The sequence below is a fragment of the Camelus bactrianus genome, chromosome 5 (genome assembly GCF_048773025.1).
Source record: "Camelus bactrianus isolate YW-2024 breed Bactrian camel chromosome 5, ASM4877302v1, whole genome shotgun sequence".
In the NCBI taxonomy this organism is placed as follows: Eukaryota; Metazoa; Chordata; class Mammalia; order Artiodactyla; family Camelidae; genus Camelus; species Camelus bactrianus.
In genome coordinates, this window is record NC_133543.1 from 102,848,937 (window position 1) to 102,875,146 (window position 26,210).

A 26,210-nucleotide genomic window follows, 5' to 3' on the forward strand; every position below is an offset into this window, starting at 1 on the left:
CCCCTGGAAAATAGATCCCTGACGTGAGGCGTTCTGCCGCCTCCTGGCAGCGGCATGGTGCCTCGATTTCCTCAGCAAAGAACTATGGGGGACAGTCTGGAAAAAGACACTTGCCAGCTCTGAAGAATGCTCTTGGGACTTCTAGCTGCAGCCTCAGAGACTCAGTCCCTGTGGTTGGAGGGTGGGCTGAGGGAGCCCTGAGACCCTCAGCCTTAACTCAGAGGTCTGCCTGTCCAGAGGCAGGGCCCGGTGCCTGTGTCACTGGCCCTGCAGAGCTGCCGCTGCCCAGGGATGCATGGAGCCTCCCAGGCCTCGGGGCAGCGGAGGCCAGGGGCCAGCGTGGATTCCCCAGGGGGACAACACGGCCAGAGCACAGAGACTCCACCACACCTGGTAGGTAGTTCCCCAGAAAGGGCCCCACTTGTATGGGTCTGCCCTCCCGTGAGCAGAGTCTCCCAGGTGGCCTCCCCATGGGCCAGCCCGGCCCTCCTGGTGGCGGCCCCCAGCCCAGGGAGAGCAGACGCTAGAGCGCACTGCTTTGTGGAAAGGACGCCATACTGGGAACATTCACTAGATGCAGCAAGTCCACCCCGGCCCTCGCTCCACGGGAGGAAGAGGGCACTCCAGCCACAGGGCAGTGCCCGCTGGCCAGTCCCCACCCCCTGACCTGAACCCGGGGAAGGCCCTTCCCCTGCGCCCTCTGCCCACTGCAGTTCCAGGGGCCATGGGAGTGGCTTGGGCAGGACTTCGAGGCCCAGTCCCCAAGGCCTGCCCCCCCACGCCGCCTCCCATCTGCCCTGTGCGCCACTTATCGGGTAACTGGAGCTGGGAGCTGTGTCCACACCTGAAACAGGAAGCCCAGGCCTGTGCGTGAGCCGCGGAGAGCTGGCAGGGTGGCCCGGGCGGGAGGATGGAGGAGCAGCGGGCGCTTGCTGCCGCCAAGGACGGGGACCTGGCCACCCTGGAGCAGCTGCTGGAGGCGGGCGCCCTGGGCCCGGGCATCACCGACTCCCTGGGGGCCGGCCTGGTGCACCACGCCACCCGGGCTGGCCACCTGGCCTGTGTCAAGTTCCTGGTGCAGCGGGCCAAGCTGCCCGGCAACCAGCGGGCCCACAACGGGGCCACGCCGGTGCATGACGCCGCGGCCACGGGCAGCCTGGCTGAGCTGTGCTGGCTGGTGCGTGATGGGGGCTGCTGTCTGCAGGTGAGTGGGAACAGCGGCCGAGCTGGGGCATCATCCATGGGGATCTAAGGAGGGGTGCGCCGAGAGCTGGGACCGGAGCCCTGAGCCTCTCCTGGGCACCTGGGCCCTGGGCTGATTCTCTTGGGGAGTCACTATGCAAAACCCGCAGCACCATCAGTGGTGTCTGCCTCTGCCCCACGCCCCGCCCCATCCCGAAAGAAAGCCCTGGAAAGCCACGGGCATTTCCCCGGCACCCAGCACAGAGCAGTCACGCGGACTTCTCTCTTCCCACAGCCCCCGCCCAGGGGCACCTGCCTTGCCACGGGGGGTCTTGTTCTCATCAAGCCTGCTTCCAAGGGGCCTAGAAAAGGGTCCGTACGTAAAGAAGTTCATTGGGCACTGGAACTCAGGCCTGGCTGACTGGGGGCCCTGGGGGGTGACAGCACAGGGGGCTGCTGCGGGGGAAGTGGGACGAGAGCCTTGATGGTAAAGAGCAGGGTTTCCAGGGCTCAGTGATGGTCTCGTAGGAGCATTTCTACCTGCCCCCCCTTTCCTGCCCGCCCCCTGCCCTTTGTGTGGGTGAAGGACCAAGGGAGGACGGTGGTTCAGCTCTGAGAGGGTGTAAGGACACCCTCCCAGAGGCCAGGAGGCCCTCCCAGAGGCCAGAGCTGGGCAGGCATCAGCATGACGTGCTGGGTCTTGGGTGAAGGAAGACTCACCGGTCACAGCCTGAGGGTCCAACAGCATCAGCACTGCCATCCTCATCCTCAGTGGCTCTTCCCACAATCCCCAGGGCAGGAGCAGTGCACCTGTACGCCTGGGAGAATGCCCAGGTCTGCCAGCTGCCCGCGGTGGAAATGCTCCCCAGCAAGAGGACTTGGGGCTGGCAGGCGGGTGCTCAGTGTGGGTGGGAAGGGCTGTGACTACGCCCGGGAGAGAGGGCTTGACTCCAGCAGGATCACAGATTTGGACCCAAAAGACCTATTGACTTGAGTCCTGGCCCTGCCTCTTCCTGGAGCAGGTGGCCTGGCTCAGTCCTGGAGACCTCCCTCCAAGGCACACTGTGGAATGGAGCAAACTGGAGGGAGGGGCAGAAGCTCTCCCGAAGGGTCCCAGGCAGCATGGTCCTGGGAGGCTGGCTCTGGTCGAACAGGTGCTGCCCAGCGAGGGTGGGTCCCGGCCTGCCACCTGCTCACTGCCCCATCTGTGCCTCTGTAGGACCAAGACGCCTCGGGCGTGTCCCCGCTGCACCTGGCCGCCCGCTTCGGACACCCGGTACTGGTGGAGTGGCTGCTCCGAGAGGGCCACGCAGCCACGCTGGAGACGCTGGAGGGGGCCTTGCCGCTGCACCACGCAGCTGTCAGTGGGGACCTGACCTGCCTGAAGCTCCTGGTGGCCGCCCACGGCAGGTGAGGAGCTGAGCGCAACCTGTCGGGCAGTCTTAGGGCGCAGGCTGCTGAGAGGTTGCACAAGGAGGGCAGGGAGGGCAGGCTGCCGCCTTACCTCGGAGAGGTGGGCCTTCCAGGGTGGGGTTGGGGTGGGGGACAATCTGGAGCCAGGGTGTGGGAGGGGAGCGGATGCCAGTGAGGCTCAAAGCGGGAGAGAGGCAGTAAGAACAGCCAGGAAGCTGCTACCAGGGCCAGAAGCTGTGCTCAGGCAGCTCCCGGCCCTACCTGGGGGAGTCTCGGGGCCTAACTTCTCCAGGCTGGGAAGGTGGGCCCCTCTAGTCACCTAAAGGAAGCAGAGGCTGTGCAGTGGACTTGGGGGGAGTGAGGCCCCCATCAGGTCCGCCTGAATTCTCCCTCCACACTGTCCCATCCCTCACACCGTGAACCCCTGTCCCACCACTTGGAGTTGGTGGATGGATGCAGAGGGGGGATGGGGACAGGACAGGCCCAGCTGAGGCAGGGGGCACAGGACTCCCCTTCCCATCGCGGGCACTCCTCTGGCCCTTGCCCCCTCCCAAAAGATACCCTAGGCACATAACAGACCATCTAGGGGTGCAGCGCACATGGCCTGCCCACCCCGCCGTCTGTTCCCAGGTCTGCTGTCCTGGCTGGGAGTGGGACTCGTTCATGTCCACCGCACACCTGACCTGGCCTTTCTCCCTGTAATCTGCCTGCCTCTAACCACGTTTCTACTCCTTCTGTGGGGCGTCTTGTTGGATGGATGGCTGTCCTGGCCACCCCACGATGGTTCCCAGACAAGGCCTGAGAGCTCAGCGGTGGAACAGTGTCCCAACCCTTCTGCAAAGGCCTGTGGGACTTACTTCTGTGGACCTTCCCCAGAGCGTCCACACTGGCTGCCCTGGATCTGGCCGGCCACAGTGTGTCTCTTAGACCTGCAGTTATTTTTTTTCTTTTTAAATGGAGGTACTGGGGACTTCATGCATGCTAAGCATGCGCTCTACCACTGAGTTAAACTGGGAGACCACACATTCACAGGGGAAGGTCCCCTGCCCCAGGGCCCACCTTCCCAAAGGCACTGACCACAGGAGCCAGAGGTTAGGTCTTTATTGACAAGGGATGGAGTCGGCCTTGGGGAGGGGACTGCCCTTCCGTGCAGGGCTTCACTAGTGCCAGGCCTGGGTGCCCAAGGAAAGGCTAGTGTCCTCCTCACAATGGCCCCTTGCACAGAACAGGCCACGGGCTCCGGAGGTTCCCTGACCTGCCCACTGCAGGCCCCGCTACGCCATTCCCCCGCTGTGAAGCGCCCCCTGCCGGCGAGCCTCGGCGGCGCCCACAGCTCGATGGAGAGTCGGCCCTTGCCCGCCCCACCCCCACCCCGTGCTCAGCCCTACGCGTGAGCCGCTGGGCCCCTCCGCCGGTAAGCGGGGCGGCCGCAAACAGGTCAGCCAGGTGCGGGGCAGCTCCCCGCGACCCCCGGCCGAGCGCCCTCTGACCCCCGCCCTCCCCCACAGCAGCGTGAACCGGCGGACGCGCAGCGGCGCCTCGCCGCTCTACCTGGCCTGCCAGGAGGGCCACCTGCACCTGGCCCAGTTCCTGGTGAAAGACTGCGGCGCCGACGTGCACCTGCGCGCCCTGGACGGCATGAGTGCGCTGCACGCCGCCGCCGCCCGCGGCCACTACTCGCTCGTCGTCTGGCTGGTAAGGGGGCGCCGGGGGTGCGGGGCGCCGAGGTCCGGGAAGGCTGGCACCTGCTCCTGCCTCGGCCCCAGAGCCGCCTTCGGGCAAGCAGAGCCTGGCTGTGGTGGGCGCGCCTCCCCCTGGGTCTCATTTGTCCGCAGGAAGTTTGGGAGCCCACCAGGTTGTTGGAGGATCAGACCTGCCCACCATCGCTTAGCGCAACCACATGCCAGGCCCAGTCTGCGCCCCGGGGTTCAGCCCCCAGCCCGCAGCTTTGATCAGAGGTGGCTGTGGATGAAGTCAGCAGAGACCATGGGGTCCCAGGCCAGAAAGGCCTCTCCAAATGTGACTCCCCACTCCCTCCTCCTGCAGGACAGACAGAGGGCAGAAGGGACAGTGTCCAGCCTGGCTCACCCACTCAGGGCTGGGCACCCTCTCCCTGGGAGGGCAGGCCAATGGGAGAGCCTCTGTTCCCAGCTCATTGTCTTTCTCCTAACAGTCATGCTTGAATGTTGGATCTGCTGGCGTGTGGCTGCAGTGACCCCCAGCAAGTTGTCCCTCACACACAGAAAGCCCCAGGAGGCCGCCGGCATGGGGTCACATCTCTGCTGTTCCCATGGCCTTTCCCTCATGGTGAAAGTTAGCCGTATTCAAGGCAGGAAGAGGGAGAAAAAGGGGTGACACCACATCCACCGGCCCCTTCTATCAGGAAGGCAGAACCTTCCCAGAAGAGCCACTTCCGTCTCACTGGCAGGCCGGGCCACGTGGCTGTCCCAGGTGCACGCAGTTCAGCGTGAGCCTGTAGGCCCACTGGGTGCTGTGGACCAGATCCCACCAGTGCCCTCACAGAGGGGCAGCTGAGGGCCCGTGAGGAGGGCCAGCTGCAAGTCGCCCCTGTGGTGGCCAGCAGGACGGGGCCCCAACCGTGGGATGACCAGGCTGCAGTCCGGCACTCTCGCCAGCCTTGGTCAGTGGACCCACTTCCCAGCACCCCTGTGTCTTTGCGCTGGAGCCGGGATCAGGACGCAAACACCTGGTGCCAGGATGTCCTTTCTCCCCTCTCTCCCTCCCTCCCTTCATCAGCAGACATCTCTTTACTGTCCCTTAGGTGCTGCCCAAGGTGGCTTTTCTTTTGATGTGTGAAACCAGACCCTGGGGGTGTTTAGCTTAAATTAAACCACAGAGCTCTCTTCTTCCCAACGCTGCCCAAAGCTCATATGCGGATCCAGCTTGGTCCCTGGAGCTTCCAGCCCTGAAGCAGGCGTGGTCGCCCCCAACCAGCCTCAGCAAGTCGGATCCCTCTTCCTCAGGTCACCTTCACAGACGTCGGCCTGACGGTGCAGGATAATGAGGGGGCCACCGCCCTCCACTTTGCAGCCCGAGGCGGCCACACGCCCATCCTAGACCGGCTCCTGCTGATGGGCGCTCCCGTTGTGAGAGACTGCTGGGGCGGGACCCCCCTCCACGATGCAGCGGAGAACGGGCAGATGGAGGTAAGGCAGCTGCTGGGGGTGGTGCATGCCGGGTCCCGCAGCGCTTACTAGGCCCGGACACTTCCTGAATGAGTCAGTGAACCCTCCCAGCAACCCTGCAGGAGGAGAGACGTGGTTATTCCCCTCTTATAGATGGGTGAACTGAGGCTCAGACGGGCCCTTGCCCAGGGCCCAGACTCTGATGTATCTGGGAACAAAATCCATCTCCCCTCCGCCTGCGGGCCCCTCCCTTTGCACAGAGGCTCCCTAGGTGCCTGCTCCGGGACTGGTCTTCCTGCTGGTCCTCCCAGGGTGGCCTTTTAGCTTCAGGCCCCCTCTGTCAGAAGGCTGTGCGCAGAGACCTGCCAGGGGTGTGGCATTAACACCTTTGCTGTGATCCAGAGAAGCCTTGGGGGCTCACACGGCCCGTCCCCAGGGAACAGCATCCAGAGACCCAGAGTAGGCAGGATGGTGTTCAGCACTGGGAATGGACCCGGCCCGTTGGCCGCGGCGCCTGCACTGGCGCCACCTGCCTGCCGACCTCACGTAGAGGCTTCTGAGGGAATACAGAGGTTTCCTCCTCCACCCGCCCCAACCAGGCCACACAGCAGGGACTCCAGAGCGAGTCGGCTCATCCCCAGGATGTCTCCCGGGCGTTCCCACGGCCCCCAGGGCTCAGCTGCTGCCGTCTGGAGCCGTGAGAATTGTGCTCGCGGCCCAGGAAAGGCTAGTTGAGAGCGAGTGTTTTATTGAGGTGCAACTGAGTGTCCCATTTTGGGCCTACGGTTCCGGATGGCTCTTTCCAACGGGAACCCAAAGTGCTCCTGGGACCCAGCTGGTCCAGTCTGAGCAGCATTGAGTAAAAGAAGCGCAGGGCAGTGACCAAAAGTCCCCAGAAGGCACTCGGTCCTTCTGAAGAATCAGGAGACCCAATCCCAGCTCACAGCAGTGCTCCCGAAAACTTGTCCTCTGACTCTCAGGAGTCCTGAGGCCCCCTCCTGCTCCCCTCCACCCTCTCCTGCTCCCTGCTCCATCCCCTCCTGCCCCCCTCCATCCCCTCCTGCTCCCCTTCCACCCCTTCCTGCTCCCTGCCCCAACTCCCTCCTGCTCCACAGTGTGCATATGCCATATTATCTTTATCCATTCATCCATCAAGGGACATTTGGGTTCCAACTTTGGCTCTTGTGAAGAATGCTGCAATGAACGTGGTGTGCAAGTACCTTTTCAAGGCCTTGCTTTCTACTTTGATGACCTTTTAAAACGTTAAACCAACCTTGCATCCTTGGAGTAAACTCAAGTTGGTCACAAAACATGATCTCTTTTACATATAGGTGAATTTAATTTGCCAACATTTTGTTTAGGATTTTAGGTGTGGTATACAACACTGGTGAGATGGTTCTTAAACTTGGCTGTACACTGGGACTCTTCATAACAGGTTTAAGATATTCTAAAACCTGGACTCCAGCAACCCCCGAGTTTCTGGTTTAATTGGTTCTGGAGAACCCAAGATGTTTTAATTTTCTATTACTATTTTTTAACAGAGGTACTGGGGATTGACCCTAGGACCTCATGCGTGCTAAGCATGCACTCTACCACTGAGCTATGCCCACTCCCCTATCAAGACTTCTTGAAACGCCTTAGGTGATTCTAATATACCATCAAACTGGAGAGCCATCTGTGTGAACAGCATTAGCTGAGCTAATCTAGAAAGGATTCATAGAGTTGGTCATTTTTTTTTTGAGTCACATGACCTTATTGGAAGACAGTCATTTTTAAAGCAGTGATCTGAATGTGGGAAGGAGCAGGACTTCCAGCGAGGGAGAGAGGATTGGAAGCCATCAGAATGCCAGGACAGCCGAGGGCGGAGGCTGCGGCTTATAGTGAGAGGTCAGCGGTGGGAAGCCTTGAAGACTGAACTAGCTGTAATACTGCATAGAGAGGCGCTTGGGAGCTGCTGTGGGATCACGAGAATAGGCCTAGGGTTCCTTGCTGTGGAGGAGGGCACGCTGTGGAGAGGGAGCCGCCGTAAGATGGGGTGCAGTCTGGGGCTTCGCCGACGAGGTTGAAGAGGAAACAGCAGAAGCCAGTGTAAACGAGATTCCTTCAAGGTGTAGATACGTGGTTTTAACTCACTGGTATTTCTCCACCTAACTTAAAGTTTCTGCTAACTCAAGAAGGGGTGTTTACTGAGTATTGTGAGTCCCTAAAAAGACACTCTGAGCACAGATGCCTCTGTTGACTTTCTGTGCCTACACGAGGCGTCTGTGTCCTGCTGGTTCATTCATCAGAGCCTTTCACGTCCAACCATTCATGTCCACACTTGGCTTGGCTCAGAAACTCACCCATCCAACAAATAGATACTGAGCACTTGCTTAGAATGTAACCAAGGATTCGAGAACCAGAGAATATTTGAAATAGATGAGTGGTGGGTTTTGAAAATTTCAGGGCTGTTTCTGTTGCTGGTCTGTTATTGGGGTGCTCACGTGGTGGGGGACGGGTGGTCTGCTATTCCAGGACGGTCCTGCACAATGAAGAAAGGTCTCGTGCCCCACGAGACTTCCCAATGGATCAGCCGTGCATGTAGGTAGAAAACCTGTTCATAGTTATCTAAGCTTCGGACCCAACTCAAGTACATATAATTACCTAAGCTTAGAACCTAAATGCAGATGTAGGTACACGTACACACCGTTTCTTTGTAGTTTAATGTATTTAAGACTTTCCCAGGAAAGGTCCCACTGTTCACACTGAGGGAAGACAGCATTTTGCTTTATTTAGCACTTTACCAAGAATTATTCGCCATTTGGGAAAATGACATCACCGATGGCAACACTGAACCTGACGCTTGAGTCTTTGGCCGTCTGAGTTTTAACTGTTGAATCTGCAATGATGCCACGAAAGACTGGTTAAAGGATGATTTTTGAAAGTGCAGGTAATGATGACTCTCATTCAACTCTGAAATGAGCCTGTGTCCAGGTTTTTATTTCACTCATTCATTAATAAGGAAACTACTAATCCAAAGTGATAGTATGTGCCTTTTCAAATTAGAATTTTCATCTTTTCCAGATGTTTGCCCAGGAGTGGGATTGCTGAATCATATGGTCACTCTACTTTTAGCTTTTTAAGGAACCCCCATACTGTCCTCCACAGTGGCTGCACCAAACTGCATCCGCACCAGCACCCTTTTCTCCACAGCCTCTCCAGCATTTATCACTTGTGAACTTTTTGATGATGGCCATTCTGACATCTGTGAGGTGATACCTCGTTGTGATTTTGATTTGCATTTCTCTAATAATTAGCGATGTTTAGCATCTTTTCATGTGCCTGTTGGCCATCTGTATGTCTTTTTTGGAGAGATGTCTATTTAGTTCTTTTGCCCATTTTTTGATTGGATTGCCTGGTTTTTGGGGTTTTTTTGATGTTAAGCTATATGAGCTGTTTGTGTATTTTGGACATTAGCCCCTTGTCGGTCACAGTATTTGCAAATGTTTTCTCCCATTCCGTAGGTTGTCTTTTTATTTTGTTGGTGTTTTCAAATCTATCATGTTGCTTTTTTCTCTTTTTCTTTCTTTTCTTTTCTTTTTTTTTTTTTTTTTTGGAAAGGATTTTCCTTTTTTTCCCCTTAACAGTGGCCCTGGGGATTGAACCCAGGACCTCATGCACACCAAGTACACCTTCTACCCTCCTGTGTTGCTCTCTGTAGTTTTCCGTCCCATGCCTAGATTTTCAAGCTTGGATTTGACATCTTTGGAAGCAGTGAGCACGGCGGCTTCAGTCTGTTACTTCCCAGGTCTTTGGGGGTCTGTTTCTTGGTGGGCATTGGATGCTCTGGTTCTCACTTCTGGTAGCTCCTTCCCTTGCGCTCCTGGTTTTATCTGTGTGCTGCACATTATATTTGGAAAATGGTCCCTGGGAGTCATTTGAGGCGTTGGCTGACATCTTATCTGCGTCTGCCCATAGGGCGCAGGTGGGAGCTGCACGCCCAGCGTCATCTTGGTCCACAATCCAGGCTTGAGGTCTCTGGAGCACCTGCATGACAGGAAGCAGAGGGCTGGCTGGCTCTTGCTTTATCTCTTCTCTGGGGATGGAGCCCCCAGCCTGCGGGGGACCCTGCGCTCTTGCTGGCGTCCCCAGTCCCATGGGGCTGTGAAAGAGCTGCTCAGGCTACAAGCACGCCTTCTGCATCAGCGTGCTCTTAGGGCAAAAGCCGCACTGAGGGACGGGCTTATCCCTCCAGACTTTCCTGTCTCCTGAGCTTGGCCTGGTAATTCCTCGCTTCCTTGTTGTCTAGCTGACGCCCTAGGAAAGTGCCTTTTCTCCGTGCTGACTCTGGGGAGTGGATTGGTGCGACCTGCCTGCTGCTCTGCTTGTTGGTGCAGATCCATCTGCCCGCCTGCTTTTGCTGCTGGCGCAGCAGCCTCGCGGATTTCCGGACTTATATCTTGGTCATCTGTAACCACCCACCCTCTGCTCACAAACACCACCAGGAACCACAGTCATCCTGCAGGAAAGTTCTCCCCTCCCCCACCTCCCCCAGCTGCTGTTCTGACACCATCTGGGGCCATGACCAACACTCCCGTCCTGTCCCCTTTCCTCCACTCTGCTTCTGCTGCGACGCCCCCCGCCCCACCCATGCTCTGGACTCAGCCTGCTCCTGAAGCCCCCGTAACCTCCTCTCGCTCCATTGCAGCCTCCTTCACAAACCCAAATTTCCTCTAGCTTTCCACCCCCCCATCCTCTCTCTCCTCCCTGCTTCTGAGCCTCCAGGCCTTCCTCTTCTCCCACGTCCCATCACACGAACCCAGAGGACCACTCAGAAGGGAAATAGGGGGCCCAGGCCCTAGCTTGACCAGGCGAGGAGTATGTGTGTGGCTGGCAGAGCTGGGTGTTCAGAGATGGGGACATAGAGGATGAGGGTGGGAACCCCAGGAGCTCACCAAGGCCAAGGTGGGGCCAAGAGGAGGGTCTGGTTGAGTTCCCAGTCTGACTGGGAGGCCAGGAAGCAGGTGGGGCAAGGTGGACGAGGTGAGTGAGGGCACAGGCCGGAGTCCTAGGGGTGGAGCCAGGCTGTTCAGCCTCCTGCACCCCAGTTTCTTGGGGTAAAAGTGACACAGACCTCTGAGGTTCCGTATTTGTAGGCCAAGGCAGGGGCTACCAGGGCAAGGTCAGGGTCAGGCTGCCTGGCTGGGGTCCGGCTGTGCTGCTGACGCACTGGCTGGGCCCTGGGCGAGTTCCTGAGTGCAGGAACTCCGCTGCCCCATCTGGGACAAGGGGGCAGTGACACCTGCAGGACCTGGAGCCGGTGCTGCCAGGACAGGGCGGCCGTGGGTTGGGGTGGAGGCTCAGCACCCAACACTAGATGGCTGCACAGCCTGGGTGTCCCAGCTGGGGGGCGGGCCTGGGAGTGGGGAGCTGGCGGCACCGAGGTCACGTGCTCACCGCCCCCCTGCAGTGCTGCCAGACCCTGCTCTTCCACCGCGTGGACCCCGCCCTGCGGGATGAGGACGGCTACGTGGCCGCAGACCTGGCGGAGTACCACGGCCACCGTGACTGCGCCCAGTACCTGCGTGACAGTGCCCTGCCGGTAAGCCTTGGGCCCCATCCCTCCTGGGGGGGCAGGTGACAGACCCCTGCTGTGTTGATGGCCAGGTAGCTAGGTGACATGGTGTCGTCTGTCAGGAGAAAAGGGCCAAGCTGGGGCTGAGCTGAAACCACAGGTCAGCTGGCCGGGTGCTCAGATCAGGGCTGTGACAGGGACTGTGACAGGGCCGGGCTGTGGCTGGACCTTGTCAGAGGCCTGTACTCCACTGGCCCACAGAAACCACGCTCATGACCCAGGCTACACCATGGCCAGAGCTCCCGTTGGGTGATGCTGTCAGGTTAAGGACACCGGGGGTGGGAGCAGGGCCCTGGGTCCTGGGGAGGTGCCTGATGAGGCAGGCCAGCCCTGTGCAGCCCACGAGGCAGAAGTTTCATCCGGCTCCCCTCTCTGGGTGTGTGGCCTCACCCGGCGTCGCATCCACAAGTCGGGGATCTCCTGTGCCCCAGTCCCCAGCACGTGACGGGTCACGCGTGTCTGTTGAATGAATGGAGCAGTGGACAGCCGGTTGAGCGAGTGGACTGGTGGGGTGGATGGCCGGGTGTGCGGTGGGGGGGCCAGTTCAGTCAGTGTGCGGCCGGGCTCCCCCCAGTCCCCTCCTGCCTGCCCGCCCTCCACCTCCCCGCTGCCCTGACAGCTCATCCCAACCCGCACAGATTTTGCCGCAGTTCTCTGTAGTGGCCACCCGTTCGGAAGGTGTCCCTGGGATCGCCTGGCCCCATTTTCAGGTGAGAGCGCTGAGGCCAGAGGGGTAACGTGCCCCCCACATGGGTCTCCCCCTGGGCTGCTGCACCTCCTCTTCTCTCAGGGTGTCCCTGGAGCGTCCAGGACCCGCTGAGGCAGAGCTGCGGTCCTCGCCCAGCCCCCGCCAAGAGCCTCTTGTCTTCACCGCCCAAAACCCACATCAGGGTGGCCGCGGGCTGGGGGCCTCGGGTGCTTTGGGGCACATGTGTTGGAGCCCTGGTTTGTCCTGGTTTCTAGTTTCAGAAATAGGAACTACTGTTACTAGCTTGAAGTAATCCATTTACTAGTCATTTACTAACCCTTCGATGGGTAATTGTTTGATAAAGGATTGCCTTTCTGGCTTGGGTTTGAGAAGCTGGTAGAACTCAGCCAGTTCCTGGTGTAGCGGGCAGAGCTTTGCCGCACAGGCTGGGGAAGCCCTGGCCTCCATGTGGGCCCTGAGATTAGGAGGTGGGATGGGCGACTGCTCTGCTGTCAGGCCTCTGGCTGGGGTCCCCTACCTGTCCCCAGCCCATGGTTCGGTGGCAACAGGTGGGACTTCTGTCCAAGCAGGGTCTCTGTCCCCAGCCCTCCATCCCCAGGCCCTGGCACCTCTGCCAGCCCCTCCTGGCCACTCAGCCCAGCTCTCTCAGGGGGATGGAGATTCTGGGCACTCTCCTGACACCCCCGGGGTTGTGGGGGCCAGCCCATGTCAGGCTTCCTGAGGTTCCTTCTGGTCTGGCTGTCTCCTTGATGTCACATGGGCTATGAGGCATTGTCCCCTTCACTCAGGATTCCCCAAACCAGCCAGGCTGCCTGTGTAGCCTCCCCACCTGACCTGTGGGCCAGCGGTGTCCAGCCTGTGGCGTTGGTGGTGGAAGGTGTCCACCTCCTTGTGATCCACTGCACCTGGGGCGGGCTGGAGTTGTCCCCCCTCCACCTGCCTCACATTCACTGCCCCAGCCCCGCGGGAGGGCAGGCTGTCAGCTGTGGGCCGCCGGGCTGGGGGAGGCTGTGCGCCCGATGCAATATTGATGGAAACACAATACACAGAAGTCGCCGGCGTGGCCTCTTCCATGTTGGGCTCGGAGGAGGCGGTGAAAGCCAGCATTTCCCTCTCGATACAGCTGCCTGCCTCCGCCCCCACGGAGTCGTGGTCCCAAGAGAGGCAGCCTGGGGGATGAGGCTGGTTGCGCAGTGGGAGGCCAGCCCTGTGGGAGGTGCCCCCTTCCTAGGCGTGTCCGCAGGGCCTGGGTTCATCCGCTGCCCAGTGCGGGGCCTGCACGCTGCTTGGGAAGGCCAGGTCCTGCCTCGACCACCCTGCCTCGACCTTGGCCAAGTGAGTGGGCCAGGCAGCTGGGCTCCTGGCCATGGGGCCGGTTTTAATGAGATCCTGGAGGGGCAGCAGCAGGTAGGAGAACCGGCCCAGGATGGTGAGCCCAGCCCCCTCAGCTTGCCTCCACCCTGCCCCAGTGACTCTTCCTGGCTGGGTGGCACCCCCAAGTTCTGAGCACCTCCAACCCTCAATTTTTTCATCTGCATAATGGGACTGAAGAGCCTAGTTGGAGGATACAGATGTGCCTTGAGCACCCAGCAGGTGCCAGTTTCCCTCAGCGAGGTCCAGGAGGGCTCTAGGTCCCCTTCCTTTGACAGATGGGGAAACTGAGGCCCAGAGAGGGCAAGGGATGCCCTTGGGAAGCCTCCTCCCCCAGGCCGTGCAGCCAGTAACCGAATCTCAGCTGTGGTGACTGGTGTCCGGCGCCCATCTGTGGGTCATGATTTTCTCGGCCTGGGTGGCATTACAGGCTGTAACCCGGCTCGGCCACAGCTGTCCTCGATGTATAATGCATGGCAGGCATGGCGCTGCTCAAATCTCATCAAAAACACAGGAAAAGAGACACCAGGCCGTGGGAAGGGCCCCAGGCCATGGGAAGGGCCCCAGCCCAGGGCCAGCTGACCACCAACCTTGGGGCAGCAGCCCCATTTGGGGGCAGCGCTTGCCCAGCTGTCAGGACCCCAAAGGTCGGGACCCAACATCTGCCACTCCTTCAGGTCCTTGTAGATTCAGTGAGTGTCCAGGGCCCGAATGAGGGACACGGGGACGTGGATACTCCTGTCACTTGAGAGCAGATTCAGTTGAGGGGAAGGGCTGAGGGCTCCCAGGCAGGGGCAGGGCACAAGGGAGGCACTGTCGGGCTCAGAGATCTGTCCTGGTGGGCATTGGCTGGGGCCACCTAGGGCTCAGCCCCACTGTGTCCATCAGACTGTCAGCACCTGCTTCTCTAGCCATGGGGTCTAGGGTCTGACTCGACCCTGCTAGAAACTCCTAAGCCAGCTCATGCCTGTGTTGTGGACACTGGAAGCAGAGAGGAGGTTCCCGGGTCCAAGACACATGGCAGGGAGCAAGCATCATGTTTTGTTGGGTCCCTTTGCCCCCTGAGCCCCAAGGTGACCAATACAGGCCCAGATCACTGCTTTGCACACAGGCTTGTGTCACAGTTGGGGACCACCAAGCCTGGGGATCCCCTCACTGCTTTGTTGCATGGGGCAAGCAGCCTGCTCTTCCTTCTGGAGCCCTCTGTACAAAGGCAGCCCTGAGAAACAGCTTGGTGAGGAGCAGCCAGGGCCTTGCATCCTTGGTAAGGGTGCAAGAGACCCAGCCAATGCCAGGCGTCCCCCGGAGGCCCACCCACCTGCCTCTTCCTCCACGGCTGGTGCCCCTGGACCAAAGGAATGGTGATTCGAGGGGCTCTCAGTCCTGGCAGGAGCAAGGAGTGGGGTCTCAAGATTCTGATCCCAGCTCTGCCCCATCCCAGCTGTGGGACCTTGAGAGAGCCCCTTGCCCTCTCCGAGTCTCAGTTTCCCCATCTGTGCCTGGGACTGCACTGGGGGATTCCTCTGAATTGGTTCTTCTTGCGTGACCAGGGGTCTCAGGCCTGCCCCCACCTCTCTGGAGGGTCTGTGGAGGGTTAAGGCACCGCGGTAGGGGTCCCACACCGAGCCCAGGCCCGCTGAGCCACCTGGCACCTGGGCCTTCAAATATTGATGCAATGCCTCCTGCTCCCGGGGGTGGCAGCTGAGGCAGCCCTCGATGGCCCAGGACAGCTGCAGCTCCCGGTGCTCACAGCCCAGTGCCTGCTTCCACGGGTCCTCCCGGGCTGGGGGCTGGCGGACACTCCCCAACCCGCCGCGCGCCAGGGCCCCTGGGCTCTCTGCACAGAGGGAGGTACGCAGGGCGGCGGGCAGGCGGGCTTTCGGGCTGTGCTCCTCCCCCTGTGGCCCCAGTGGGCTGACGGCTGTGGACGGGAATGCCACTGAGGGACCGGAGGTGGTGGCCGCAGAGCCAGGGTTCTGGGCTGGGGCAGCCACCGAGCGCCCATACCTCCTTGCTGGGAGGAGGGACAGGGCCCACCTACAGGTGATCAAGGGGACACAGAATGGCCAAGGAATTTGCCCCAACAGGACCAGCTGCATCTTGTGCAGGGCCCAGGGCAAAGTGAGCTCCTGGGCTTCTTGTTAAAAACTGGTTAAGAATTTAACAACAGGGCATGAAATGGAGCTGCAAGAGGGGCCACCCGCTCATGACGCCGGGGTCGGCCCCAAGCCGCACATCTCGTGCGGGGCTGGTTTGAACCAGCTCCTCTAATCTGCTCTGGGCTCTCCCAGTGCCATCCTGGGGACCTGGAGGCCACTTTCTGCCACAGCTGCCTGCTGAAGGGAGCGGGTGAGGAGCTGTGGTCTGACAGCCGAGGGTGGGTGCCCAGAGGGAGCGCGCAGCCGGGAGCCCATTTGAAAGACAGGGTCATCCAGCCTCCAACGTTCAGCTTTCAACCCAAAGGCAGCAAGCCTGGTTCTGGGGTCCTTGAAGCACAGCTCAGTGTCCTCCTGGAGGACTTCGCCGTGAAGGCAGAGAGACACGGCAGTCCTGCTGCTGTCAACAGCTGCGGCGTCACAGTGGCCTGCCCGCCCCCTGTCTCCTGCTCGGCCAGCCCATGAGTCTGCTGGGCCAACAGTCCTGGCTCCTGCTAGTCAGATGCAATGAGGCCTCGCAGGGCTGAGCTGGAGACAGGGGATGGAGCACCTCCAGGTCAAGGATTCTTTGTGGCTGCCCACCAGTAAGTGCTTGGCAGCAGGGGAGGTGATCCAGGCCAGGTCTGTGCCTTGCCCCAGACCTAGGGCAGACCTGGGGTTGAGAGGTGAGTGCGTCTGCAGCCCCAGACGTGGATTCCCCTGACCCCAGGCTGCTTGGGACCAGAGTTGGTGTCTCTGTTTCCAGGTGGCCCTTGGGAGGTGGCCTAGACACTGCAGGGTGGGTACCTGGGCGCAGTGCCACTGCTCTGAGGCCTGGTCACAGCCACGCTGCCCCTGCTTAGGGGGCTGAGTTCCAAGTTCATTGTGGTCTCCTCTATGCCCAGGAACTGGGCACCTGTTCTCCTTGGAGAGACCGGGCAGTTCCAGGCAGTTTGTCTCAGCACAGAGTCAGGAGACAGACACAGACGGGGTGTGTGTGCGTGTGTGAGTGTGCATGTGTGTACATGGCTCTGGTAAGGCCAAGGAGTGCTGAGCACAAGGGGGACTCTAGACCCTGACCCAGAACCCAGAGCCGCCCAGCGGAGCTGCCTCCAGAGGGAGCCCATGAGCTGGGCCCTGAGATGGGGGCTCAGTAGACCAGTGGGTGGGGAGCCCTGCTCACCCAGTGTGGACGGGGCAGAGACATGGGGGGACAGAACCTGTAGGGGTACCTCGCTCCCGCACACTTACCTCTCCAAGTCCCGTTCCAGACACACAGCCCCAGGGAGACCAGGCCTGGGCTAGCCCACTGCAGCCCTCCACCCCCACCTGGCAGCCCAAGGCAAGGCCCACCTGGGCCTCCCAGTGACCGGGCCGGTCCACCCCCAGGTGCCGCTCCCGATGACGCCCCCGCCCCCGCCATTCCCCGCTCCTCCGCTGTCGGCTGCAAGGCACTCCCTGGAGGATGGAAGAAGAGGGGGCCCAGGTCTCGGGAACCCCACCTGTGAGTACAGTCTCCAGGGAGGACTGGCCTGGGCGTGGGTGCTAGGAGGGGGCCCTGCCGGCCTCACCTCTGAGGTTCTTCGAGGGGGCGTGGGGGAGGTGGGGAGAAGCAGTCTCTGGGCTGCTGGGTACATAGGACACTGAGGACAGGGTTGGGGCCACCCCTTCCCCTGACCCAACCCCCCAACTCTTCCAGGCTCCTTTTTTTGTCTTGTTGCCTTTTTAAAGTGAGAATGAATGTGTTCCACAATGGGCCTAATAACCGTAATTAAGCAGCCTCCTGCCCAGCCCCCAGGGGTCACTCTGAGCTCTGAGCACCCCCCTGGCCTGACTCTTCTACCTGTGTGACCTTGGGTGGCCTATCCCCTCTCTGGGCCTCAGCTTGTCCCGGGGTAAATCAAAGGTTGGGTCTGAAGGGGCCTTCCGAAGCTGCTGCTGTTGCCTGAGACTCCAGCAGGGGGCAGGGGTACGGCCCTCAAACTGCCGGCCATCACCCATTAGGGGATTAGGACCAGCATTTATCAAAATGAAATGGAACGGGACAGCATGAAAAATGTGAGCAGGCCCACATGTGGTGAGGGTAAGCATCACTTCGTGGGATGGGTTGTGGTTATATAGCCAGGTGTAGCGTGGGGGGGGGGCAGTAAAAGGACAGATTTGCACCTGATGGGGCTGCATTAGGTCCCCAGACCATGGAACCCTACGCCCTTTCTAGCTCCTTCCAGGCTCTAGGAGGGGCTAGGGAGAAGGACAGGCTGTGGGATGGGATGAGGTGGGTAAAAGGTAGGCTCTCCAACCCACCAGGCTCCAAGCAGGCCGCATGGACGCCCAGGAAACCCCAGGGATGAAGGAGTTTGCCCAGGCCCCAGGGCACTTTGTAGGGGGGCTGGTTGGGTCTCTGGCTCCAGGTCCAGTGGTCCTTCAGGAAGGCCAGAGTCTTCTGCCCTCCACTCCCCTGGTCTCTCTGGAAGCCCCTCTGACTCCAGCTCCCCCGTCCTGACAGCAGCGTCTCTCAGCCCCACCTGGCCCAGCCACCCTGACCAGCATCTTCCAAGGGAGCAGACGACCTACACAGCCCCCCCGAGGGTCACCACCAGTGCCATGGCTGTCCCCACGGTGAGCGCTCCGCCACGCCCCTGCCTCCCAAGGCACCCCCAGCCAACCTCGAAGCCCAGCTGGCCTCTCACCGTGTTCTTCTACGTGGCCAGGTCTCTCCTGGGGCAGCCAGGCCCTTCCTTGCAGGTCGACGTCAGGAGGTGCCTGGGGTGACTGGCTGGTTCTGGAGGGCACACCTAGCTTCTGAGTAGGTGGGAATTTCAAGGCCACAAGCAGCTTGTCACCCTCTCATAGTAGACGTGGGACCTTCTCTGATCCTAGGAAGCCCCAGGGGCCCAAGCCCCTCACCCTGACCTCTGAACATAGGGGTGCTCGCGCCCCTTCAGACACTGCTGTCACGGTGCAGGGAAGCATCTGTCCATGGGGAGGCTGGACCTGGCACCCTCTGCCCTTGAGGTCTCCCAGCTAGCCTGGGATCTGCTCCTCTCTCTCCTCTATCTGGGCACCAGACCCTTAGAAATCCAGCCCACCCTTTCCCTGAATGGGTGCTGGGAACTCAGCCCCTGAGATGTTCTGTGTGAGTTTGGGAAATGCTGCACAGTGCCACCCCCTTGGAGAATTACAGTGTACACAGTTCATTAAAGGCTCATTAAAGACAAGTCCTGCAGTCCAGAATTGGCTATCAGACTTCATCTATGCAACCGTTCCTCAGATGAGTTTGCCCATCCTCATGGCATGCTCTGGGCCACACCTTCTCTGCCATATACAGAAAAAGGGAGGAATCTCTGGTCGCCTCTCAGCCGACGATCCTCCCTACACATACCTGGTCCCACAGAGGACACCAGGGTCCCAGCCCTCGAAAGACTCACACTTAACCAGGCTGGGGTGCTGTTCGTGGTCTACCCGGCCCTCCCTGGTCGCCGCTACCGCCCGCCCCTCCTCCCTGAGCTGCGCTCATCCTGGGCGGTCCTCCCCTCACCTCCCGGACCGGGGTCCCTTAGGGTCCCTGAACAACGACCTGCCTACGTCCACACAGGGAGCGGATACTGCGGCGGGGGACGCCCCGGACAGCCTGGTTGCGCTGCAGCTGGACGGGCTGCCCTCCAGCGACCTGGATGGGCTGGTGCCCACGCGGGATGAGCGCGGCCGGGCCATCCCTGAGTGGAAGCGGCAGGTGATGGTGCGGAAGCTGCAGGCTCGCTTGGGCACAGTCCCAGCGCTGGAGGCCCAGGTGGAGCAGGGGGCGGGGCCTGGGAGGGGGCGGGGCCCGGCGTGGAGGGTGGGTGGGAGATGGGCGTGAGGGGCGTGGAGTTGTGGGAGGTGGGCGGTGCCCTGCTGGAGAGGGGCGGGGAGGGGTGGGGCCAGAGTAGAGGGCGGAGGCAGAGGCAGGAGGCTTTGCACTGGCAGGTGGACGTGGAAGGTGGGGCCCTTAGCCCACACCTCGAGTCTGGAAACCCAGGTAACCCCCACCCCCACCCCAGTACGTGTCCCTCTGTGGCCTCAGCTTCCTCTTCTGTCAGGCGATGAAGTTGAACCAGATCAGAGGGCTCTGATGCCCCTTCACCTGCATTAGAGATGTGGTGCCCGTGTTCTTTGATCTAACGATTTGTATCCCGTGTGTACCCTGTGCCAAGCTCTGTTCTCAGCAGTGAAGACCAGCCCTGCCCGCCTACTGCTTATATTCCAGTGGGGAAGACGGAGTGACTGGGCAGTTACGCTGGGTGTGTGGGGGTAGGGAGGTGATTCTAAGTGCTGTGGAAGGAAGCAAAGCCATGTAAAGGGGAGAGGCTATTCCGTCCAGGTGTTCAGGGGCAGCCTCTCTGGGGAGTGGCCTTGAGCAGGGGCCAGAAGGAAATGAGAGGGAAACCCTATCAGAATTTGGGACAAGTGATTGCCAGCAGTGGAAGCAGCAGGTGCAAAGATCCTGAGGCATGGGTGGGACCACCCAAGGGAGGAGCAGGAGGAGGCTGGTACTGCTGGAGTGGAGTGAACGAGGGAAGGTGGGCAGAGGTGAGATTGGAGAGGAGATGGGTGTATATTATAAGACTTTGAGGAGCCTTTGAGAATCTGATCAGGGAAGGGCTGGGCTCTGACTTGGATTTTAACAGGCTTCCTCTGGCTGCCCTGTGGGCAGTTGCTCTAGAGTCTTACCCTGGAGGGATACAGTTTTGTCTGAACCATATATTCTGCAACCCTTGGTCTAGAGCTGCCCTGTCGAATACAATAATGTCAGCCCTATGTGGCTATTTAAATTAATTAAAATGAAATAAAGTAAACCCCCCTCCCCTCAGTTGCACCAGCTGCATTTCATTTCCGTAGCCCCAGGTGCCAGTGGCTACTGCTTGTTTTGGCACGCTGTCCCCATCAGCATGGAAGTGTTGGGCAGTGTTGGTCTAATGGCCCAGCCTGTCCTCGCTGTCAGGGATGGAGGCCCATGGGGTTGGGGGTGGAGCAAGGCAGGGGTAGGTGGGGGCCTCCCACCACACCGGGGAAGCCCTGTAGAGTCTGACCTTGGGACGGAGCTGGGGGTCTGCGGAGAACTCGGGAAAGCAGAGGGGGACAGGCTGGAGGGACTGGGGGATCGGCTCCAGCCCCAGGCTAGCCATAGCCTGCAGGTTCCTGTGCCTGACCCTCGTGGGCCGGACACTGCTCAGGGAGGCAGCTGCGCCCACCCGGGCTCCTGGGACAGGGAGTCAGAACCTACTCACACAGAGCCGCTTGGCACCAGACAGTCCCGGGCCTCTTAGCAGCCAAACGGCAGCTCCGTCCCCTCACCTGTGAAGACGACGGGCAGATGCAGCGTTTCCCTCAGGGGTCTCAGGAGTAATCAGGCGTTCGCAGAGCCACACCCCGGGGGAGCCCAGCTCGAGACCCTCCGTGTCCGTCTCCCCCACAAGCTGTGAGCTCAGTGAGGCGGGACTAGTGCCAGGGGAAGCCCTGGGGGCAGCAGCGTTTTGGGGTGGAGTTGGCTGCACACCAGGAGAACCCAGAGTAGAGCCTCGAGGCTGCCCATCTTCAGAGCTGCTGTCCAACCACGGAGGCTCCGTGGAGAGAGATTCTTTGAGTTAAACACTGAGGAGTTGAGGAGGGCTGGGGGGTGGCAGAGCAGAGGCACCCTCCCCTCTTCTGAGGGGAAGACTGGGCCCTCACGGGGAGGGTGACTACCCAGAGCCTCAAACTCCGACGGACTGGCTAGCCGCCTTGTTTACATTCTAAGTCCAGGCAAGGGCCAGCGAGGGTCCAGGGGCTGGGCCGGCTTTCCCAGGGGCACCCAGAGCCAGGCCACTGGAGGGGAGCTTGTGTCCAGTGGGAACAGCACCCCCTCCCCACTGAGATCCACAGTGTGGCTGTGGCTCCACTGACCTGCCCTCCTTGTGCCCAGGACGATGGCGGGAGCCCCGCGGAGCAGGAAGCCTGGCGGTACTCACAGACCCACCAGGCCATCCTGGGCCCCTTCGGGGAGCTGCTGACTGAGGACGACCTGGTGTACCTGGAGAAGCAGATCGCCAACCGGCAGCTGTGGCGCCACTGCCAGGAGTACGAGAACGAGCTGGGCCGGCTGGCGGCGGAGCTGCAGGCCCTGCTGCCCACACCCCTGGTCAGCATCACTGTCAACAGCCACTTCCTGCCCTGGGCGCCCAGGCTAGGGGGCGAGGAGGCCCCCAGCCCTGAGGTCGCGCCCCAGGGCTCCACAGGGGCCTTGGAGGCCGCGTCTGGCGTGCAGCACCTGCCCTTCTGGTGCAGCCACGTCGCCCGGCTGGTGCGCAGCTTGTCCCTGCTGCTGAAGGGCATGAACGGGCTGGTGCAGGGCGAGGAGAGGCCAGCCGCTAGGCCCCTACAGGAGGCCCACAGGGAGGTCCCAGCCAGTCCCCCAAGGAGTGAGGCCCAGCGCGAGATCCAGGAGTGCGGGGTGTCTGTGCGGACCCTTCGCGGCAACTTCGAATCAGCCCCTGGCCGGCCCTGCACCCCAAGCCCCGGCCCCTGTGAGCTGGGGGCCCAGCCTGGGCAATGCCTGAGAGGCTGCTGGCCTGCTCCCCTGAAGCCTCTTGGCGGCCCGACGGGCAGGGAGCCTGGAACAGGCGACACAGAGGAGGCCAGCGACTCGGGCATCAGCTGTGAGGAGGCCCCGTCGGAGGCCGGCGCCAGGCCAGGCCCTGACCTGGCCAACCTTCGCAAGGAACGCATCGTCATGCTCTTCCTGAGTCACTGGAAGAAGTCAGCCTGCACGCCCACCCTCAAGACGGCCGCCTGCAGGACCCTGGAGGCCTGGCGCACTGGGCCACGGGGGCAGGAGGCAGCCAGGGGCCCTCGGCCGCCCTCCCCGCCACCCAGCGAGAGCCCGCGGCTGGGCCACCTGTGGCAGCAGCGCAGCATCATCGCCCACCTGCTGGGCAACTGGAAGGCCATCCTGGCACACGTGCCCGCCCGGCAGCTGCGGCGGCTGAGCCGGCGGCCCCGCGGGCCCCTGTCCCCCGAGCAGTTCCTGCCCCACGTGGACGGGGCGCCTGTGCCCTACAGCAGCCTCACCCTGGACCTCTTCATGCTCGGCTACTTTCAGCTCCTGGAGTGCGACCTGCCGGCCGAGGAGCGCAAGATGCGCCACCTGCTCTGCTTCGAGGTCTTCGAGCACCTGGGCGCCCACGGCTGGGAGGCCGCGCGCGCCTTCCACAAGGCCGTGACCGACGAGGTGGCCGCCGGCCGCCGTGCCTGGACCGACGGCTTCGAGGACATCAAGGCCCGCTTCTTTGGCTCCAGCCGCAGCCCTGCCGGGGACCCAGAGCCCGGCCGCAAGTCGGGCCTGACCTCGCTCGGGCCCCTGCCGCCCGCCGCGGCCCCCAGCAGTGGCCCCAAGCCCGCAGCGTGGAGGCTGAGGCCCGGCTCCCAGCGGGGCACCTTCAGCAGCGAGGACATCTGTGGCTACATCGGCCGCAGCTTTGCCTTCTGGAAGGAGAAGGAAGCCGAGATGTTCAGCTTCGGGGAGTGAGATAGGCCGGGAGCCTGCCTCCCTCTGGAAGGGGTTTGGGGTGGTTTGGGTTTTCTCTTCTCTTTGCCTTTTCACCTGCTGGGTAGCAGGTGAGCCTCGCGGCCAGGCCGGCAGATGCTCAGCGTGCTAGCGGCCACCCTCCAGTCCCAGCTGTGGGACTCACCGCTGAGCCCAGAAAGCCGTCCCAGCCCTCTCAGCTGGGGTCGCTCTGCTGGGTCTTCTCTCGGGCACCTGTGATACCAGCCAGTGTTTCCCGTCGGCTCCCCTTCCAGTGTCCTCCCAGTTGCTTGGATGTCCAGTTCCTCCGTTCCTCTGGTGCCGGTGGCTCTGGCCATGTCCCGAGCCTCTGTCTGCCCTCCACTGGTCCTGCCTCAGTTCCTTGAAGTGACCTCAGGCCATGCCCCTTCACCTCTCCAGCCGTCCTTCCCCATCTGTGAAGTGGGCGAGAAGGTGGGGGTTGGAGAGAACAGGATTCGATGAGCAAGAGGCCTTCCTGGCAGACCAGACCGCCCTCCTGAATTCCTCGGGTCGGGGAGGTGGCTCCACGCTGCCGTGCATACTGGTCACATGCAGCCACCTGCTGACAGACGTGTGTTCTGCTGCCATGCTATGCTAGTGCCCCACCCCCGCCCCGGGCTCCAGAGGTCCTGGTCCTCAAAAGGGAGGCCCTGTGTGGGGCTCCTGGCTTCCAGCTGACCTGCACCCTCCCCCAGGGCACAAGGCCCGAGGCAGCAGCAGGGCCCCCACCTGCAGGCTCAGGAAAGCAGGGCCATAAGGAGCATTTTCAAGAAAAGTAGTGGCAGAAGGGGGCTCTGAGCAGAGGGCGCCAGCACCTCGCCCTCAAAGGTGAGCTGCTGGACCCAGAGGAGAATGCGTGGTGGGGGTAGGAGGGGTAGGAGCACACAGGATGGAAGGCAATGAGGTGTGGCCACTTTCTATGGTCACTGGATGTCACACCCCCCCTTCTCCACAAGGAACAAGGGAAGGAGATAGCTGCTCCCCCAGAAGGCCTCCGGGTGCAGCAGAGCGTCCGTGAGCAGGGTGCTGGGGACGGACCTTGAAGGGCTGGCTGAGGGATGGGGCTTATGTCCATGGCAGCCAGGAGGCTGAGCCCCCACCCAGGTTGTGGCGCCCGAAGACAGCTGGCTTGGAGCCCGGGGGGCTCTGGAAGAGAGGTGTCTTGCAGCTGTGCCATGGCCCCAACAGGCAGTGTGTGGGGAAGAGGCTTCAGGAATCTTCCACAAGCCGCTGCCTCCCTGCCTCCAGCCCCCTTGGGACAGGGGCCTCTTACAGTGTCCCCACCAGCGTGCAGAGCCTGGAGGGTGACAGGCAAGTTGTGAGATGGGCTGGTCCAGCTGAGGACAGGTCCCAAGGCAGAACCATCCCCTAAAGCGCTCCCAGAGCCATGGAACTGTGCGAGATAATCAACATTTGTCGTTTTAAGAGACTAGATTTGGGGGTCATTTCCTATGCAGCAGCAGGTAACTAAGACAAGAGACTAGAAAATTTTCAGCAGAAGCGTAACGAAGAGACTCACACTTCAGATGGGAAAACGTCATGATTACAGAACAGTAGTCCGTCAGAACAGGTGGTTCTAGCCCCAGAATATGGTCGCTCGGATCAGTAGACCAGAACAGAGAACGCTGAGACACTTCACACAGAACACGTCGCCCTTGAGATAAAGGCGTCGCAGTAAATCCGAGGGGGGAGGGAATTGTCAGTAATAGTGCCGACAGCGCTGGTAACTATTGTGGGGGAAGAAGTATGACCCAAATAAACCCCAAGTGGAATAAGAGATACTGTGAGCAAATAGATCTGTGAAACGCCCGCCTGGGGTGGGCAGGTCCGCCTGCAGGAGGGCCTCACGGAGTGAAGGCGCCAGGCCACGGACAGGGACGGCTTTACCTCCCGCGGGAGGCCAAGCTGGACGCCCCTCCGGAGCGCGCATCGAGCGGGAAGATCACATACTTTACCTTGGCGGTGTCACTCACCGACTCTGTTCTGGGGGGGATATCAGGTGACACCGTACTAGATGTCATAGTCCAAAATGGCATGTCCAGTAATAGAAGTGACTGGATGTCACTTCCACCTTCTTAAAATGTGCTATGTCCGTTATGATGAAATGAAAAATAGTTTTTTTCAGAGACTAATCACATCAGCAGTGCTCGAGGTGGAATTTCAAGTGATGCAACCGCACACAAAGCTCGCTGAGAGCAGTGGCTGGAGGTGGACAGAGGGATCGTCTTCCACCAGCGGAATTTGCTACTTCATGTTTTCCTGTGTTTTCCAAATTTTCCGCAATGAACATGTGTTATTTTTATCATCATGAAAAGAAACCAGCAGCGTATTTTTACAAACGGCACCACTCAGTAGCAATCTGACCATGAGGATCGGTTGAGCCCCTGGTTTCGAGTTTCCCAATCTGACCTGTCATCCGAGGCCTTGGGTCCCCTAGGGCCTCCATTCTTGGTGCACTGGGCTGAGCCCAAGGGGAGGCAGCTCCCTGTGACAGTGGCCTGTCATCAGAGCCCCCTGTCCTCAATTCCTCCAGGCCATGCATTAACCCTTCATGTTCTGCCTGCAAACGATTTGGGGGGCTGGAGGCAAGACCAAGGCCTCTGTCCCCCTACAGCACCCTCACCAGGACGGCCCTGGACACCTTGGGAGCTGGGGACATCCATGAGGCCTGCGAGTGAGATTGATACCCAAGGCTGGAGGGAGAGTCCTGGGACTCTCTGGGGCAGGGGCAGGCCCTTGGGCTTGGCTGGGCTGAGCTGGGCTGGGTTGAACTGGGCTGGGCTGGGCTGGGCTGAGCTGGGTTGGGGAGGGAAGCATGGAATCAGGAATCCTGTGTGGGAGCAGGGTGTGGGAGCGTCTTGTGGGCATGTGCTCAGCTGGGCAGTCACTGCAGTTATGTGGGTAACGGCCGTGCTCTCAGCCTCAACTAGGCTGCACACATCATGAGAGCGGAGTCTGTGGTTTCCAGCTCACACCCAGCACCCCGACAGGTAGTGGGGCCAGCAACTCTGCTGGCAGGGCAGGAGCCATCTGTCCCGGATCCGAGTTGTCATGACACTCAGATCCCCTTGAGAAGTGC

General features: G+C 60.8%; 1 protein-coding gene across 4 annotated transcripts; it reads left to right on the forward strand.

The window, feature by feature from the left end:
* On the forward strand, window positions 1–25,401 carry ESPNL (espin like). 4 transcript variants are annotated; one of them, XM_074364609.1, is made up of 9 exons: window positions 1–1,204; window positions 2,402–2,592; window positions 4,104–4,290; window positions 5,580–5,762; window positions 11,191–11,322; window positions 16,960–17,074; window positions 18,077–18,189; window positions 19,166–19,360; window positions 21,512–25,401. In XM_074364609.1, exons 1-9 carry the CDS (start codon window positions 911–913, stop codon window positions 23,111–23,113), a joined length of 3,012 nt encoding a protein of 1,003 aa, XP_074220710.1. In that variant the 5' UTR covers window positions 1–910; the 3' UTR covers window positions 23,114–25,401. The 4 variants fall into 4 exon arrangements, with proteins under 4 accessions (XP_074220710.1, XP_074220709.1, XP_074220707.1 ...); XM_074364608.1 differs by lacking the exon at window positions 1–1,204 and adding an exon at window positions 11,994–12,065 and having other exon boundaries at window positions 2,403–2,592; XM_074364606.1 differs by lacking the exons at window positions 1–1,204; window positions 2,402–2,592 and adding an exon at window positions 11,994–12,065 and having other exon boundaries at window positions 4,110–4,290; window positions 18,080–18,189.
* The last annotated feature ends 809 nt before the right edge of the window (window positions 25,402–26,210 follow it).